The following is a 14,815-nucleotide window of genomic DNA, read 5'->3' as shown; positions in this document are numbered from 1 at the left end:
TTCCTCAAGGAAAAAATGTTCAAACACAAAATTAATTTGTAACATAAAAAATGCACACAACTACACAATATACTTTTCCTCCAAACAAAGTAAGTTGCAATTCTAATAAGAATGTCATAATTTTCAGGCCAGTCATGGTGGCTCACGCTTGTAATCCCAACACTTTGGGAGGCCAAGGCAGGCAGATCACTTGAGGACAGGAGTTCAAGACCAGCCCGGCCAACATGGTGAAATCCATCTCTACTAAAAGCACAAAAATTAGCTGGGTATGGTGGCACACACCTGTAATCCCAGCTACTCAGGAGGCTGAGGCAGGAAAATCGCTTGAGCTCAGGAGGCTGAGGTTGCAGTGAGCTGAAATTGTGCCACATCACTCCAGCTTGGGCAACAGAGTGAGACCCCACCTCAGGAGGAAAAAATAAGAGTGTCATAATTTCCAAAATATTATGAAAAAATGCACTTGAGAAAATCACAAAAATCCATTCTTCTCTATGAGGTTTTCAACATAATTTTAACCATTTAAAAAAAATCAGTAAAAGCAACCATCCAAAGTTACTATTCATGATTTTCCTAACTACACCAACACATTTGCCTTTCAGAATTACTGATTTAAAATTTTTATATTCTAGTTTAACAATATGCATGCTGGGTATCTATTAAGCTACTCAAGAAAAAAAAGATAATGGTATTCTAATTTGTAAATCCAGGTAAGTTTTACAGTGAGTCTAACCTAAAAACTTGTTCTGTAAAACTGATGAGGAATATGTATACTAAGAAATCATTATTTTCATAGAGGCCTAATTTCCCCATAGATCATAGTTAACGTTATTTTCTGTCAACAGGTTATAATTTTAGCCTAACATAATAAAAGGGAGTCTTAAAAAAAATTTTTTTTGGAAAAGGGTTCTCCATCCTAGAACTCAAATTAGCATGGCCCTTATTTAAATACCTACTGTGATTCCTAATATATGTATATGTAATTTCATGCAAATCATTCATTTTTATGCCAATGGAAATTAAATTCTCAATATAGTATGTATTTCATAAATTTTTTAGTCTTCAAAAATTTTTAAAGATATAATGTGGAATGCTTCATGAATTTGCATGTCATCTTTGTGCAGGGACCATGCTAGTCTTCTCTGTACTGTTCTAATTTTAGCGCATGTGCTGCCAAAGTGAGCATACATTTCACAGAATTTTTCTTTTACGCTGAAGCTAGTAAAGCTTTATCTTCTATATGCAAATATAATATATCCCACTTAAAGTGTAAATAGGTCAAATCAATAGCTACCATTAAAACAACAGTTTTTTAAGATGCAATAGAACAATTTTCTATTCTTGAAGTATCCAACATCTAGATTAATGGTAAACTGAACCTTGGACTCAAAGACTGTGGTCTTTATGATACCTAATTATACTCTTATTTTGCTATCCTTCAATATCTATCTTAACAGTCACTTCTTGGAAATTTCTAACCCCTTATCCTCATTTTTATAGCCTCCAAAGAGGCAGGGATTAGAAATTATGTGAACGAGACTATAAAGATATTACAAATAAAGTATTCTTTTTCATTTTTTTGAGAACAAGAAGTAGTTTTTACTTTTGGGTAAATATAAAGGGAAAGTGTGAAATGTTTATCCTATTACTGTTTAACAGTGACATTTCTATTATACCACCATAAACTGATTAAAATACAAACTTTTCTCTTTATATTATGAAATAAAATGACAAATTTCAATGGCCTCTAAAAGGCTTTATTATTTTCATTTTTAGAGACAGGATCTTCCTGTGCTGCCCAGGCTAGAGATCAGTGGTGTGATCACAGCTCACCTCGGCCTTGAACTCCTGAGCTCAAGCAATCCTCCCACCTCAAGCTCCCAAGTAGCTGGGACTACAGGTTTGCGCCACCATACCTGCCTATAATTGTTTCTGTTTGTTTTGTTTATTTGTTTTGAGAAACCAGGTCTTGCTATGTTGCCTAGACTTATATGTAAATCACCTTTAACAAAGGCCATGTGGATCTAGCCAAAATAATTTCAACTTAATTTCCATCTCTGATTTGCCCATTAATAACTACAGAATTTCATTAACTAATTTATATAATCATACTTCATTTTGGCTGAATATCTATCTATGATAGATACTTAGACTAATCTGATACTAGAAATACTGTAAGCATTAATAAAATAATTAAGTACCCTAAAACTTCCTCATAAAATGTATTTAATCTTATTGACCAAACTCAAGCACATGTCAATTTATATGATGAATTTAACCTGAGTTTTATCAAGCACACAGTCTTCAACATTTGATGGAGATCACAGCTTGCACAATTACTTTGTTTTTCCTGTCTACACGTAATTTTCCCTTTGACATAACTTCAGCCTTGCCTGTATCAATGGTGTCATTTCTAGATGAACTGTTATTAATTAATTCAATAAATATCATTAGAATATTAACTGTGTAAAATGCAGTGCCTAAATCCCAAAAACATGAATAACTTAACACATTTTAAAAAATCAGCATCAGGATTTTAATTATATTAGAAGGAAACTTAGCCACTGGCCTCTAATAGATTACTTACTTTGGTCACTATAATGTTTGAAGAAACAAAACAGTAACCTACCCGCTTGTCCCCAAACTAGGCCAAATGATCTAAAAAGATAGGATCTCCCCTAGACTCTTCAATGGTGGCACAATCTTTTAAATCCTAACACTTAGATTATTTAAATGAAGCATCAAAACAGTGGGAAGAAAGGTGTTAGCTACTAAACATAACTTTTTTGATTCAAAAGAACCATTTTCTTCTTCTCGAGTGGTAGTGAATGTTTTAGTAAATGGTGTCCTTCATTCACAGTGATAAGTTGTGTTGTTTTGTTTACAAACAAGAAACTTACTCTAAGAGTGTCTTATGAAAATTAATTACAAAAATTCACACAAAAAAGTAAGATTAACATTAGTTAACAATGTAATTTTACTTTTGGGTTCCTTTCCAATGAAAAAAAGCTACCACCAAAGTACAAACAAAAATTAAAGTTGATCTCAAGAAAACACTGTGGTTGAATCACTAAGTGCTTCTTATTTCTCTAACATTAACAACAATTTAGGAGTTTTTCTTATTTTCTCTTTTTTTGCCAGGACATGTTCTCATCTGAACAATTTAGTTGATTTTGGTAACAATTTTAAAACATATATGTAAATAAAAGATATATGATAACTAGCTCCAGAACCATTAGGATTTTGTTTTGTTTTTTTCATCCATGGGATACTGCCTGAGTTTTTTTTTGTTTTTTGAGACAGAGTTTCACTCTTGTTGCCCAGGTTGGAACACAATGGCGCAATCTTACTCACCACAACCTCCACCTCCCAGGTTCAAGCGATTCTCCTGGCCCAGCCTCCCGAGTAGCTGGGATTACAGGCATGCACCACCACACCTGGCTAATTTTGTATTTTTAGTAGAGACAGGGTTTCTCCATGTTGGTCAGGTTTGTCTCGAACCCCCGACATCAGGTGATCCGCCCACCTCAGCCTCCCAAAGTGCTGGGATTACAGGTGCGAGCCACCGTGCCTGGCTAAGGGTTTTAAATTTTAAACAGCCACAGTACTTCTGTTACTCATTTTCTAAGTATTTTGAAAAACTAAAAATTATAGTAACTAATTTACATTTTGTCTCACTAACATTACCAAGGTGGAAGGAATCCCTGTTTCCCAGATTTATATTAATGACTAAGCATCAGTATATTCATGGATTCAATGGTAACTTTATTCAGAACACAAACATTAACCAGAAATGAAGTGATACTAGACTCATCCAAAGGATAATATAAAGCCCATGTACCTTATTCACAGGAAACAATTCAAGTCCTTGACTTAAAGCCTTTTTCTCACTTTAAAAGAAAAAAAAAAAGAGGTACTAAAAGATGTATTTGTGTTGTTAGCTCTCAGCAGATTAGGAGGAGAAGGAGAAAGGGAGATTAAGAGGAAAGAAGAGATAAGAATGATGAAAGTTCTAAACAGAGCAGTCATTCTCAAAAAGAAGTCCCAGGACAGGCAGCATCATCAGTAACACCTGGGAACATATTAGAAAAGTAAATCTTCCCTGGCTCACCCAGAGATACTAAATCAGAAACTCTGGGGATGGGACCATGCAAAGGCTGGGGTTTAACAAGCCTCAAGGTGATTCTGATAGACTGAAATTTGAGAATCACTGTCATAAAGGCAGAACAGAGTTACCAATAAAAAAGCCAAAAAAAACCCAAAAAACAAAAACAAAAAAAGGATCAAAGTAAGCTTGCCAGATTATGGCCATTCAAAGACTACTTTCAGGCACTTTAAGAGATTCAGAAGCAAGAGAAAGACGTTACCTTCAAAGAGTTATAATCTAATTCACTGGAGCAGAAGACCAGTGGAAAGAATAACAAATCTAAATAATCACATAACTTGAAATAAACTGCTCTACGAACTCAGATATGTAAAGGGTTTCAGAGTATTCTGGTTCAATACAACGACTGAGGCACATACAGTTGAACAAGAGTCATCAAAAAATAAGATTACATTTTGTTTTAAGCCAGAGAGTACTATGGAAAATTTGTGAAAATATGAAGTTCTGACAATTAAAACTGTAAGTTTCTGATATCCAAAAAATTCAAGTATGCTGGAAAGATTCATTTCCCCTGACGTTAGATAAATCAGTTATTGCAGCTGCTTTGGTGATATTTTTAAAGTAATTACAAAAGATGCAAATGAGAAAATACCCCAAATGTATATTCATGAGATAACCAGGATCAACTGTTAAAACTTTTGCATCTAAAGGAGGCTGGGAAATATAGCCAAGCTGCTTAAAATAATTTAAGTCCAGATTTTAGTCAAAAGTCATCATAGGAGAAACTTCTTGCTCCTTCATGCTCTTCCCCTTCCTTTCCAGGTCACTGGAGAGAAGTTGAGAAGCCCTTGACCTGTGTCTCTTATAAGTTATGTGAAGAGCATCCTAGCCAACCTGAACACTTGCCTTGGAGTGTTATAAAAGCAAGAAATACATTTTTGTTATGTTAAGCCATGTCATTATATTTTGGACCTATTTGTTTCAGCAGTTCAACTTACCACTACCGCACGCACAGTGGGCAATAAGATTACAACCTATATTAACTATGGCTGAGAGAGCAGTTGGTGACTAAAAATATAGTAACATCCTATTGATGTTAATATATTAATGCTAATTTATTGTTTATTAAACAATGTTAATTTTACTGTTTTCTCAAAGGTACCCCCACCAAATGACTATTAGTTATTAATTACTAAGTATAATACCATGCTAAAATCTAGATAACCACATGTAAAATATCGGAAAGTGCTTATGAAATCGTAAGAAAACATCTTATTTCAGACATATCAATGTAAGAGATTCATGACTGAAGAATTTAGAATTAAACATTATCACCATAATAAGTATGCACTCCACATCTAGGTTGCTGCAAGTATTTACGGGTAGAATTTACATGCTTATGTGCATTGGGGGTTTGAAAAAGACCACATCTATAATTCCTCTCCTTTTACTAAGACCCTACCTGCATGCCCTACTCTAGAGTAACTACATATGAAAGGCAGTACGAATAAGAAAAAGATGAATTTCATGGTCAAGCTGAGAAGAATCAAAGGATAATTCAAGAAATAGTAGGGGCTACAACCATCTGATTCATTCCTATAGAACTAGAGGACCACTCCTAACTAGACATGTAACACACAGAACAGTAAATTTATTCACACAATACTGAGTAGGCACACTGCTCTGGGTATCACTGAGCTAAAAAGTCAAAGAAAAAAACAACACCTAGTGCTCTCAACCTATTTGCCTAAAGAAGGAGGTGGAAGGAAGATCGACGTAACTCTCCACATCGAGCTATGAATCAGATCAGAAATATTCTTGGGCATTTATTTACACCTGTTCTCTATGCCTCTCTGTTCATCCAGAACCAATATAACACTCTGATTCACCCCAGACTCTAATCTTATATTGCTGAAACAAAAGTCCCCTTACCGCCATCTATGAAACAAAGGTAGGCATGGGGAGACTTTCTATTTACACAGAATATGTCAAGAAGTCCATATGCCTTCTGAAATCTTTCTTAAGTCTAGTTCAAATGTTATCCTTCCCTTTTTACTACTTCTCACCACTGTTTCCATTTCTGTTTACTGTCCTCTATTCTTCTATAGATTCCCATGTCTCAAAAAGAACAAAACAATTTTAATTAGAAAGACTTAAAATCATCTACTAGTACCTTCTTACAGAACTGAAGACTCTAAAACACAGTAACCAAGCGGTATGCTGAAAATCACATAGCTACTTTAATAGAACCGGTACCATTTTCTAAAGGCAGATGAGCCATAATACACTGAAAGCCGTCCTGAGAGCAGCAAGAGACTTTGCTGCAGCTGTAGATCACTGGATCGGTAACTCGAATTAAAGGGAATCCCTACCCACTCCCATCCAGCCCCTACCCCCTAATTATGGGACAAAGTAACAAATTCAATGAGATTTAAACAGGAAGTTCACAGTAGGAACTCTTAAACCTATCAGGACACATTAACCAGGGATTCCACAACCAGTAGATTAGCTACCAGTAGCTATTTAAGCCTTACCTGACAGGTCTCCAAGCCAGCTGCAGCAGCCACATCCCTCTCTGCGCCATAAACGTCTCGCCTCAGTTTTCTGAAATTCCCAACTGGGAAAGGAATATAGCCAGCAGGCACTCCCAACCCTTTTATGATTCTACAGCTCTACTGTTAGTAACCTTCCCAGGGGCATCACAATCTGTGTCCTTACACACACATACACAGAGAAGCTTCCTTCTAGGATGAGCTCCTCATTACACGGCAATTAAAAGGTCCACTTCTCAAAAACCTTGAGATCCCTGAACTTAATCATAAAATAGTTGTTAATTTACTTATTAATGTAGAAAGCACTCTCCAAACTAAAGAACTTGGAAAGATTTGAATGATTCTGCTGAATATACCTGAAAAACAAAGTAGTTACAAAGAATGGAAACATGCAATTTAAAAATACAAATACTTTAACTGGTTATAAGAATGCTTTAGCATCTCAAAACACACAGTGACTCTAGTTTTGATCCTGTTAAAATAGGCACATTTCTGTTCCTCATTTGACTATTCATCTGCATATTCTTGAACATTTGCAGTTTTTAGTACTTCAAAGATGTTTATTAAAATTCACTGTACTTAAGAGATACCTACCAATTATAAAATTATTTTCTAAGACAAAAATGAAGTCTTATACAGAATAAGCATTTATTAAACACCATTTATATCTAAATTTGTACTAGATGAGAAATGGTATGTTCCCTTCTTAAGCATTTTGTGAAATGTTTAGGAAATCTAATTAATATTTAAAACAATTAGAAGGATACTTTAATGCTAAACTACCACTATTAATATTAAGTACAAAACTAATTCGAATAATTCAATTTAGACAGAAATATCAAATTAATTTGAGCTATAATTTGACTATCCCATAGAATCATTTAACAGTAAACTTCTGAGAAACAATTACAAGGAAAATCTGTTTAATGTTTATTAAAATTGGTAATGTTTAAGAACTACATAAATATGGTTATAATTTTTATTTTTAATAATTATATCCCTTAGTAAAACACAAAATAATCTAAAGCAAAAGCTTATGGAGTTTTTGTGCCTTGAAAGACTTAAGTACACAGCCCTAAAATACACAATGAAATTTTAAGCCTGAGCTTAGATATTCACCATCTTTAAGACCATAGATTCAACCTGTTCTCCCAAAAAAAGAAGTTTCCAAAGAGTTTCCATTCTCCCAATGGTATACTCCTTAGCTGGATATCAGAGTAGTAACATAGCTAGCTAGACATATCTGTGGATTTAATTTTACCCACACTAGTGTTCCACTCCTTATGACTTACAAGAGTTCACAATTTTGGACCTATACAATTCGTTGAATACTACTTCTTCCCAGTTGCCTGACGCCATATTGACTTAGAAATAAATCAGTTATATGGACACACATAGAACTAGCTGAAAAATAAAATAACTAAAAGAACTATCATGTAGGAAAGATTTTTTTTTTCCCATTCAACAAAAAAGGAGAGAACTAGGACAAGTGGATGGAAGATAGACAAGACAGACTTTGGTTTAGCAGAAGACTGAGTTTTCTTTTTTATTCAAACTGTTACAATGTACACTAGGCTGGCTGCCTTGGTTAGTTAATGAATTCCTTATATTACTGTAAATGACTGTGCAGAGAATAGATGACAAATCTGTCACATATGCCACCTCTAGACTTGCACAAGGCTGGACTATGTAAATCTCAAAGTTTCCACTTAGATCGATAACCAGTATCATGTTATTGCCTAAACCAACTAGTACATAATTTAAATAAATTAAACCTCCATTTTCTCATCTATGACATGAAATGCCATAGACCTAATCAATCACAGAATTTTATTTTTTAGCACAGAACTTTAAAACTGAAAACAATCTGCTTCCCCTAATCCTTCAATATTGTAACAGTAAATAACTATTTTTAGTCTACAACATTCATAAAAAGTTTTGATATTTCTGAACAAGAATGACAAATATTAATTTCTCCTTTTTCTCTCCCTTCCATTTTTTCCCTCACATCTTTCTCTAGCTAAAAATGTTTTTTGGGCCAGGCGTGGTGGCTCAAGCCTGTAATCCCAGCACTTTGGGAGGCCGAGGCAGGTGGATCACGAGGTCAAGAGATCGAGACCATCCTGGTCAACATGGTGAAACCCCGTCTCTACTAATACAAAAAAATTAGCTGGGCATGGTGGCGCATGCCTGTAGTCCCAGCTACTCAGGAGGCTGAGGCAGGAGAATTGCCTGAACCCAGGAGGCGGAGGTTGCGGTGAGCCGAGATCATGCCATTGCACTCCAGCCTGGGTAACGAGCGAAACTCAGTCTCAAAAAAAAAAAAAAAAAAAAAAAAGTTTTTTAAAAAAGGGTATTAGCCAATTTTATCCACCAATTTGGCACCAAACCTCAAGAATATGTAAGAAATGACTGTTCAGTATTTTTTAAAAACTGGATCTAAGAACATAATTTTCTTTGGATTTATTTTTCCAAAAACCTATAATAAACTTGGTAATAAAGGAATATAATTATTTAATAATACTAATTTTGATATAATAATTAGATGATTCTCCCTGTATCAATCATATGAGCTTGCCTTAATAATCTGCAATAAAGGCTGAATAGGGTGGGTCACCTCTATAACTCTAGCACTTTGAAAGGGTGAGGGGAAAGGATCCACTTGAGGTAAGTCTGAGACCAGCCTGGGCAACATGGTGAGAACTCATCTCTACAAAAAAAAATTTTTTAAGAATTTTTTAAATTGCCATATGTCTGTAGTCCCAGCTACTCAGGAGTTTGAGGCAGGAGAACTGCTTGAGCTGCAGCTGGAGGCTGCAGTGAGCTATGATCATGCCACTGCACTCCAGGCTGGATGACAGAGTGAGACTCTCTCTCTAAAGTAATAATAATTTACAATAAAACATATCTAATCATTTTAAAAACCTGCACTATTTTCATCTTAAAGGCATGAATACTGGAAAATGCTGAAAGTCACTGTGGCTCTTTTTCTTATTTATAAATCAATGATGACATGTGCAAATACAAGAACTCACCTCTGTCCCTCCCAAGGGCCCACACACAATAATTAAGCAGAAGAAGAGATGCTCAATTCCTGATATACCATTGTGCACTAAGCCATCAAATGATCCATAAGAACACTACCCAGAAATGTATGCTGCTCCTGCTGCACTTACAGTCATTTTCAAACACATTGTGGTGCTCTGAATTTGTTAACACTGAGGTAGAGTACACAAAGACTTAGTTAACCAAGTCTACTATTAAATAAAAATACTCAGGAAAAATTCCAATGAAAAAGAACATTCAGCAATTAGTTCTCATGATAAAATTACTTTTCATGGCACAAAAATTAAAGCATAAACTATCATTTCATAACTTTGTTTCCAGAGATCTAAATGTATCCTTAGGCTATGTGTTACTTAAAAGTAGTCTTACTGTAACACTCTGGAAATTAGTCTTGTTAAAGTTGTGTTAAACCAATGGTTCTCCGGGAGGTGGAGGTTGCAGTGAGTTGAGATCAAGCTATTGCTCTCCAGCCTGGACAACAAGAGCAAAACTCTGATTCAAAACAAAAACAAAAACAAACAGTGGTTCTGAACTTTTGAAAGGCTGTGAACCTCTGAGAGGAAAATAAAAGCTGTTGCCAGAGAAAAATGCATATTTACAAATAAAAATATGCAAATAATTGAAGGGGTTCTCAAAGATAATGAAGCCCAAGTGCCGTATCTTTAATATCATTAAAACAACTACCTTCACAAAAGATACTTGGAAATGTAGCTATTGTTCATAGGTTCAATGTGCATAACAAAAATGTATCTATTAGATTCTTGATTTCTTAAAACAGAATAAAATAGGTGTGTATACAATTTGATAGAAATATGCCACACATTTTTAATGCCTTTTAAATCTAATTAGCTGTGATTAAATTCAAGTATTTCTATAAAGTTTTCTTTCTTACACTGAGGCATACACTAAAAACATGATTTATTTTTTCTTAAGGGATCAAAACAAAGTTTTAAAAAAGCAATGTGATTCACTCAGAGCCTCCTTTGTACCAGGCATTATGCCTTTGTTCCTTAAAAATTGAGGAAAGTCACTCTTAATATCCACTCAACAGCAAATACTAGGCCAAAATAAAATGGCCTAAAAATTTTCACAAATATATTTGGTCAAAAACATATTTAGATATGTACTTTCCCATATGTAATGAAAATGACATTAGTATACAAAGTGTCAAAGTATTTAAGGTTTCATATTTTGTAGTAATTTGACATATTTTTAACGGCAATCATTTTGGGTATACAAATTTTAAAAGAAAATTAAAAACTTGTAACTAAAAATTATCAATGAGTTATACCTATAGACAGTAAGCATTAAAAATAAATTAAATCACCCCTAAAGTAGGTAAACAGTAAGCATTAAAAATAAACTAAATCACCCCTAAAGTAGGTAAACAAACTCTATATTTATTCTCTAACCTCACATTGCAAATGTGAAGGATCCTTCCTTAAACAAATTAACATTTGTGGGTAAGAAATGATGGAAGACACTGAAAGTACAATGGTTTTTCCAAAAGGCAGACTTAAAATTTTTCTTTGCTCATCTCCACAGAGTGTTAAGCCAATAACCAAACAGAAAAAATAATTATGCAAAATCATTGATTTCAATATTTTTTGAAAAAATATTTTAACTGTGTTGTCATGTGAATGAAGAGCACTTTTAAAATAATAGTTATTAGAATTCATGAATACATTTCATAGGATATAATGACCTATTTCCAATAGTTCCAGAGAGTGATTAGTTTCATCGTTAAGAGGAGCTAGAATAATCATTTTAATGCTAGGGCTATGTAGAATAGTTTTTCAGCTAATTTAATTTTTAAATTAATTAATTTCATCCTAAGTTTCAATTGTGAGGTCCAATTGGGACCAATGAATACAACTACCTCCAAATAAGCTTATACCTATATCATAAGCATTAATGAATTTTTTAAAACTGAATGTTTTTAAGATCTAAAATTCCCTTTAATATTTTTAACTCCTCCAATTGCAAAGGTTAATTTTTTTTTGAATGGCAAGTCTAAATTAGTCCGATGAAATAAGTTAACAAATGTTTATTTCTGATACAAGGAAGTATTGTTAGGCCAAAATAAACTGGCATGTGATAAAGAAGGCCAAAGTTTTCTGATTGGTATATGGATCCCATTATTGCAGGTATTTCAGAAAGAGACTTATAAAGGTGAATTACACTCACTCTGCTCAGAGGTCTAGACAATGTCTAAGAAATTTTAGATGTATAGCTAACTTATAGATTATGCTTATGTAAACAATATGAACACAACTCAATGAGAGAAAAATCATAGTAGTATAATTGTAGTAGTATATTACTTACAATAAAACTTTTAGGCTACCAGAGATATTCAATTCTGATACTGCTCTCTAGGGAAGAAAGGAATATGCTTACAAATTTAACTGAACCTGAAAAAAAAAACCAAAGTAGAAGAAAAGGTAAGGGAACAAGTTGGGGGAGGGGAGTTAGAAGGGAGGCAGGTAGTGAGAGAGAGAATGGTGGGGAAATGAAGAGCTGACAAAATCTTTGACAACACAAGGTTATTAAAGCTCTGAGTACAATGATACTTTATATGCTAAAACAGATGCTCTATTCCACTGTGTTATCCTTGTCTTCTCCCATTCTTCTTCTTAAAGAGGTCCTTGAATTAGATATATCAGCATTTAACTCAAAGATTTATCTTACCAATTGGATTAAGCCCTGGAGGCAATACCAGTTCCCCGCTGATCTAGATATATCCTTCCGCTTTGTTTTACTGTGTATATGTATTTCATTTTGTTTCTGTTTTAGGTTTTTTTGTTTTTTGTTTTTTGACACAGAGTCTCACTCTGTCGCCCAGGCTGGAGTGCAGTGGCGCAATCTCGGCTCACTGCAACCTCCACCTCTCCAGTTCGAGCAATTCTCTATCTCAGCCTCCCGAGTAGCTGGGATTACAGGCGCCCGCCACCATGCCCGGCTAATTTTTGTATTTTCAGTAGAGACAGGGTTTCACCATCTTGGCCAGGCTGATCTTGAACTCCTGATCTAGGGATCCACCCGCCTTGGCCTCCCAAAGTGCTGGGATTACAGGCGTGAGCCACCATGCCCGGCCTTGTTTTTTTTTTTTTTTTTTTTTTTTTTAATATCCAAGACCAAGTGATGATTTTCCTGCATAGGTTCTAGAAGCATAATTTGTGTGTGCAACTCAAACATTTTACAAATAAGATAACAATCTGCTCAGTACTATGAACTAAATATGATTGTGCATACCATCACTTTCCAAATCAAGGTACACAGCAGTGGAGATGAGTGATGTTAATTTTTAAAATGTAAATATTTTTATATTAAAATAAACGTTATGGAGTAGTAGATGCATGAATTCTTAATATAAAAAGGAAGACTGCAAAGAATCATAGATTTCACAAAGGGTCACATCGAACTATGCCTTCAGGACTCCTGGAGTACAAGCACATTTGCCCAAATTCTTCTGCCATTCTGGGTACACTTGGCAGAAGGTGACTAAAAGGTGTTTTTCTCTACTGCAATGACCCCTAATGTACTATTTTTTTTCTACTACTGTTTATAATACTTATAATACTTTACCCAATTTAAAATTACTGCTATAGCATTTATAATCACATATCTGAAAGGGAATACCATCTAAAGATGTATTTAGAATGATATAAATTATTTTTTAGAAATTTAATATAAAAGGAAGACTCTGAGGCATATGTACATAAATATTCCCTCTATTTCTGATGCCTTTATAAGTTTGAGTGTAACAGCACAGACTTTTAAAAATAGAGAAATACAAAAAGATAGTTTTTTTCCTAAATAACCATATCATTTTCCCCTTTAAATTTTTTTGTGAGTTTTATATATAAAAAGCCTTATATGTAATTTCATTCATATTTAAATTTTGCTTTAAAATTCTCAACTACACATTTGGCCTATGGTACCAAAAACTAGAACAGAAAGCTCATATTGTGCTCAAATGTGAATCATTCAAGTATACAACTTCAGTTCTGATAACAGTAAATGGTGCTTACAGATTTGGTATCTGGAACTCACTGAAAATAGTTACTCAACTTACCTGGCGCTAATCCAGCAGTGGCAGAGCTTCCCATGGATGGGTGAGAGAAAACTTGAGAGAAGGCAGACATATTTGACTGGGACACGTTACTCAGCCTGGAGGTTGATCCTCCTTTAGGAATAAACTCGCTTGCAGTAGGATTTGGTGTCTATTTAAAAATCAAATATAGTAAGTTAACACACTTTAAGCCCCAAGACATTGAATCTACTAGGCATTATTCCACAGTGCTTTATTTACTGAGTAAAATATATTACTGAAAGGATTAACAGCTGTTTTAGGTTCCATATTTTGTATGTCATAATTAAATTTCTTAAGGGAAATTTGATAATCAAATGTGAAGATTTTAATAATTTCATTTGTAGAATTTTAAACTCAGTAATGTGTAAAATTTGTCTTTATTATTGAGCATGCATCATTACCAAACGACTATGTTTTACAGACTGGGAGGTTGAGATTACCTCAAAACCGAGCAACAAGTTTCAAATTTAGTATCTTTAAACCACTTCTACCAAGATAAAGGTCAAAACTACCTTTCTTTCAAAATTAATCACTTTCTTTTTTATAGGTACTTCAAGCATTTCCCTAATAATACGGTATCATGTATTTAAGTAACAAAGTAAAGGTTAGAAAAACATTTAAAAACAAGGCAAACATGGAAGGAATCAAGATGTTAGAAAAACTAAAGAGATCCTAATGGCCATGCAGTACCACAGGAGACTTGTTAAACTGAAAAATATTTGACTATGAGATTACATGGAAAACATCTTTTTCACAGTGGTACTATGTTACAACTTTTTATATATTCAAGTGGTATGGTATTTTTAGCTTTAAGAAATACTAGAACATATGAGTATATACATAAGATTCATAAAGTCTCTATATTGTCCACATTAAATTTCCACAGGAGGCAGAATGAACAACTTTCCTATTTAAATTTGAATGAGTTAGAGTTCAAAATACTAGACCTGGAAGGTAACAAGTCACCAGGCTAACCTAAATGTAAACTCCAAAATGAGTATT

The 14,815-nt window shown here is 34.1% G+C and overlaps 1 protein-coding gene and 1 non-coding gene across 5 annotated transcripts in view; both read right to left on the bottom strand.

Moving 5' to 3' along the window:
* Nucleotides 1–14,815, bottom strand: part of PAN3 (poly(A) specific ribonuclease subunit PAN3) — a 166,183-nt gene that overhangs the window by 66,117 nt on the left and 85,251 nt on the right. For all 4 annotated transcript variants that reach the window (XM_012471065.3, XM_012471067.3, XM_064361715.1 and 1 more), the window contains exon 6: nucleotides 13,796–13,943. In XM_012471065.3, the coding sequence (XP_012326488.1) occupies nucleotides 13,796–13,943 (148 nt within the window). The remainder of the gene's footprint in view (nucleotides 1–13,795; nucleotides 13,944–14,815) is intronic.
* Nucleotides 1,077–1,183, bottom strand: LOC135268823 (U6 spliceosomal RNA). The gene has a single exon (XR_010337159.1). It is a non-coding gene; the product is annotated as a U6 spliceosomal RNA (small nuclear RNA).

The sequence above is a fragment of the Aotus nancymaae genome, unplaced genomic scaffold (genome assembly GCF_030222135.1).
Source record: "Aotus nancymaae isolate 86718 unplaced genomic scaffold, 86718_ANA_hifiasm-v0.15.2.pri h1tg000043l, whole genome shotgun sequence".
Classification (NCBI taxonomy): domain Eukaryota; kingdom Metazoa; phylum Chordata; class Mammalia; order Primates; family Aotidae; genus Aotus; species Aotus nancymaae.
Note: the sequence above shows the minus strand (reverse complement) of the source record. Positions and strands in the feature narration are given on the sequence as shown.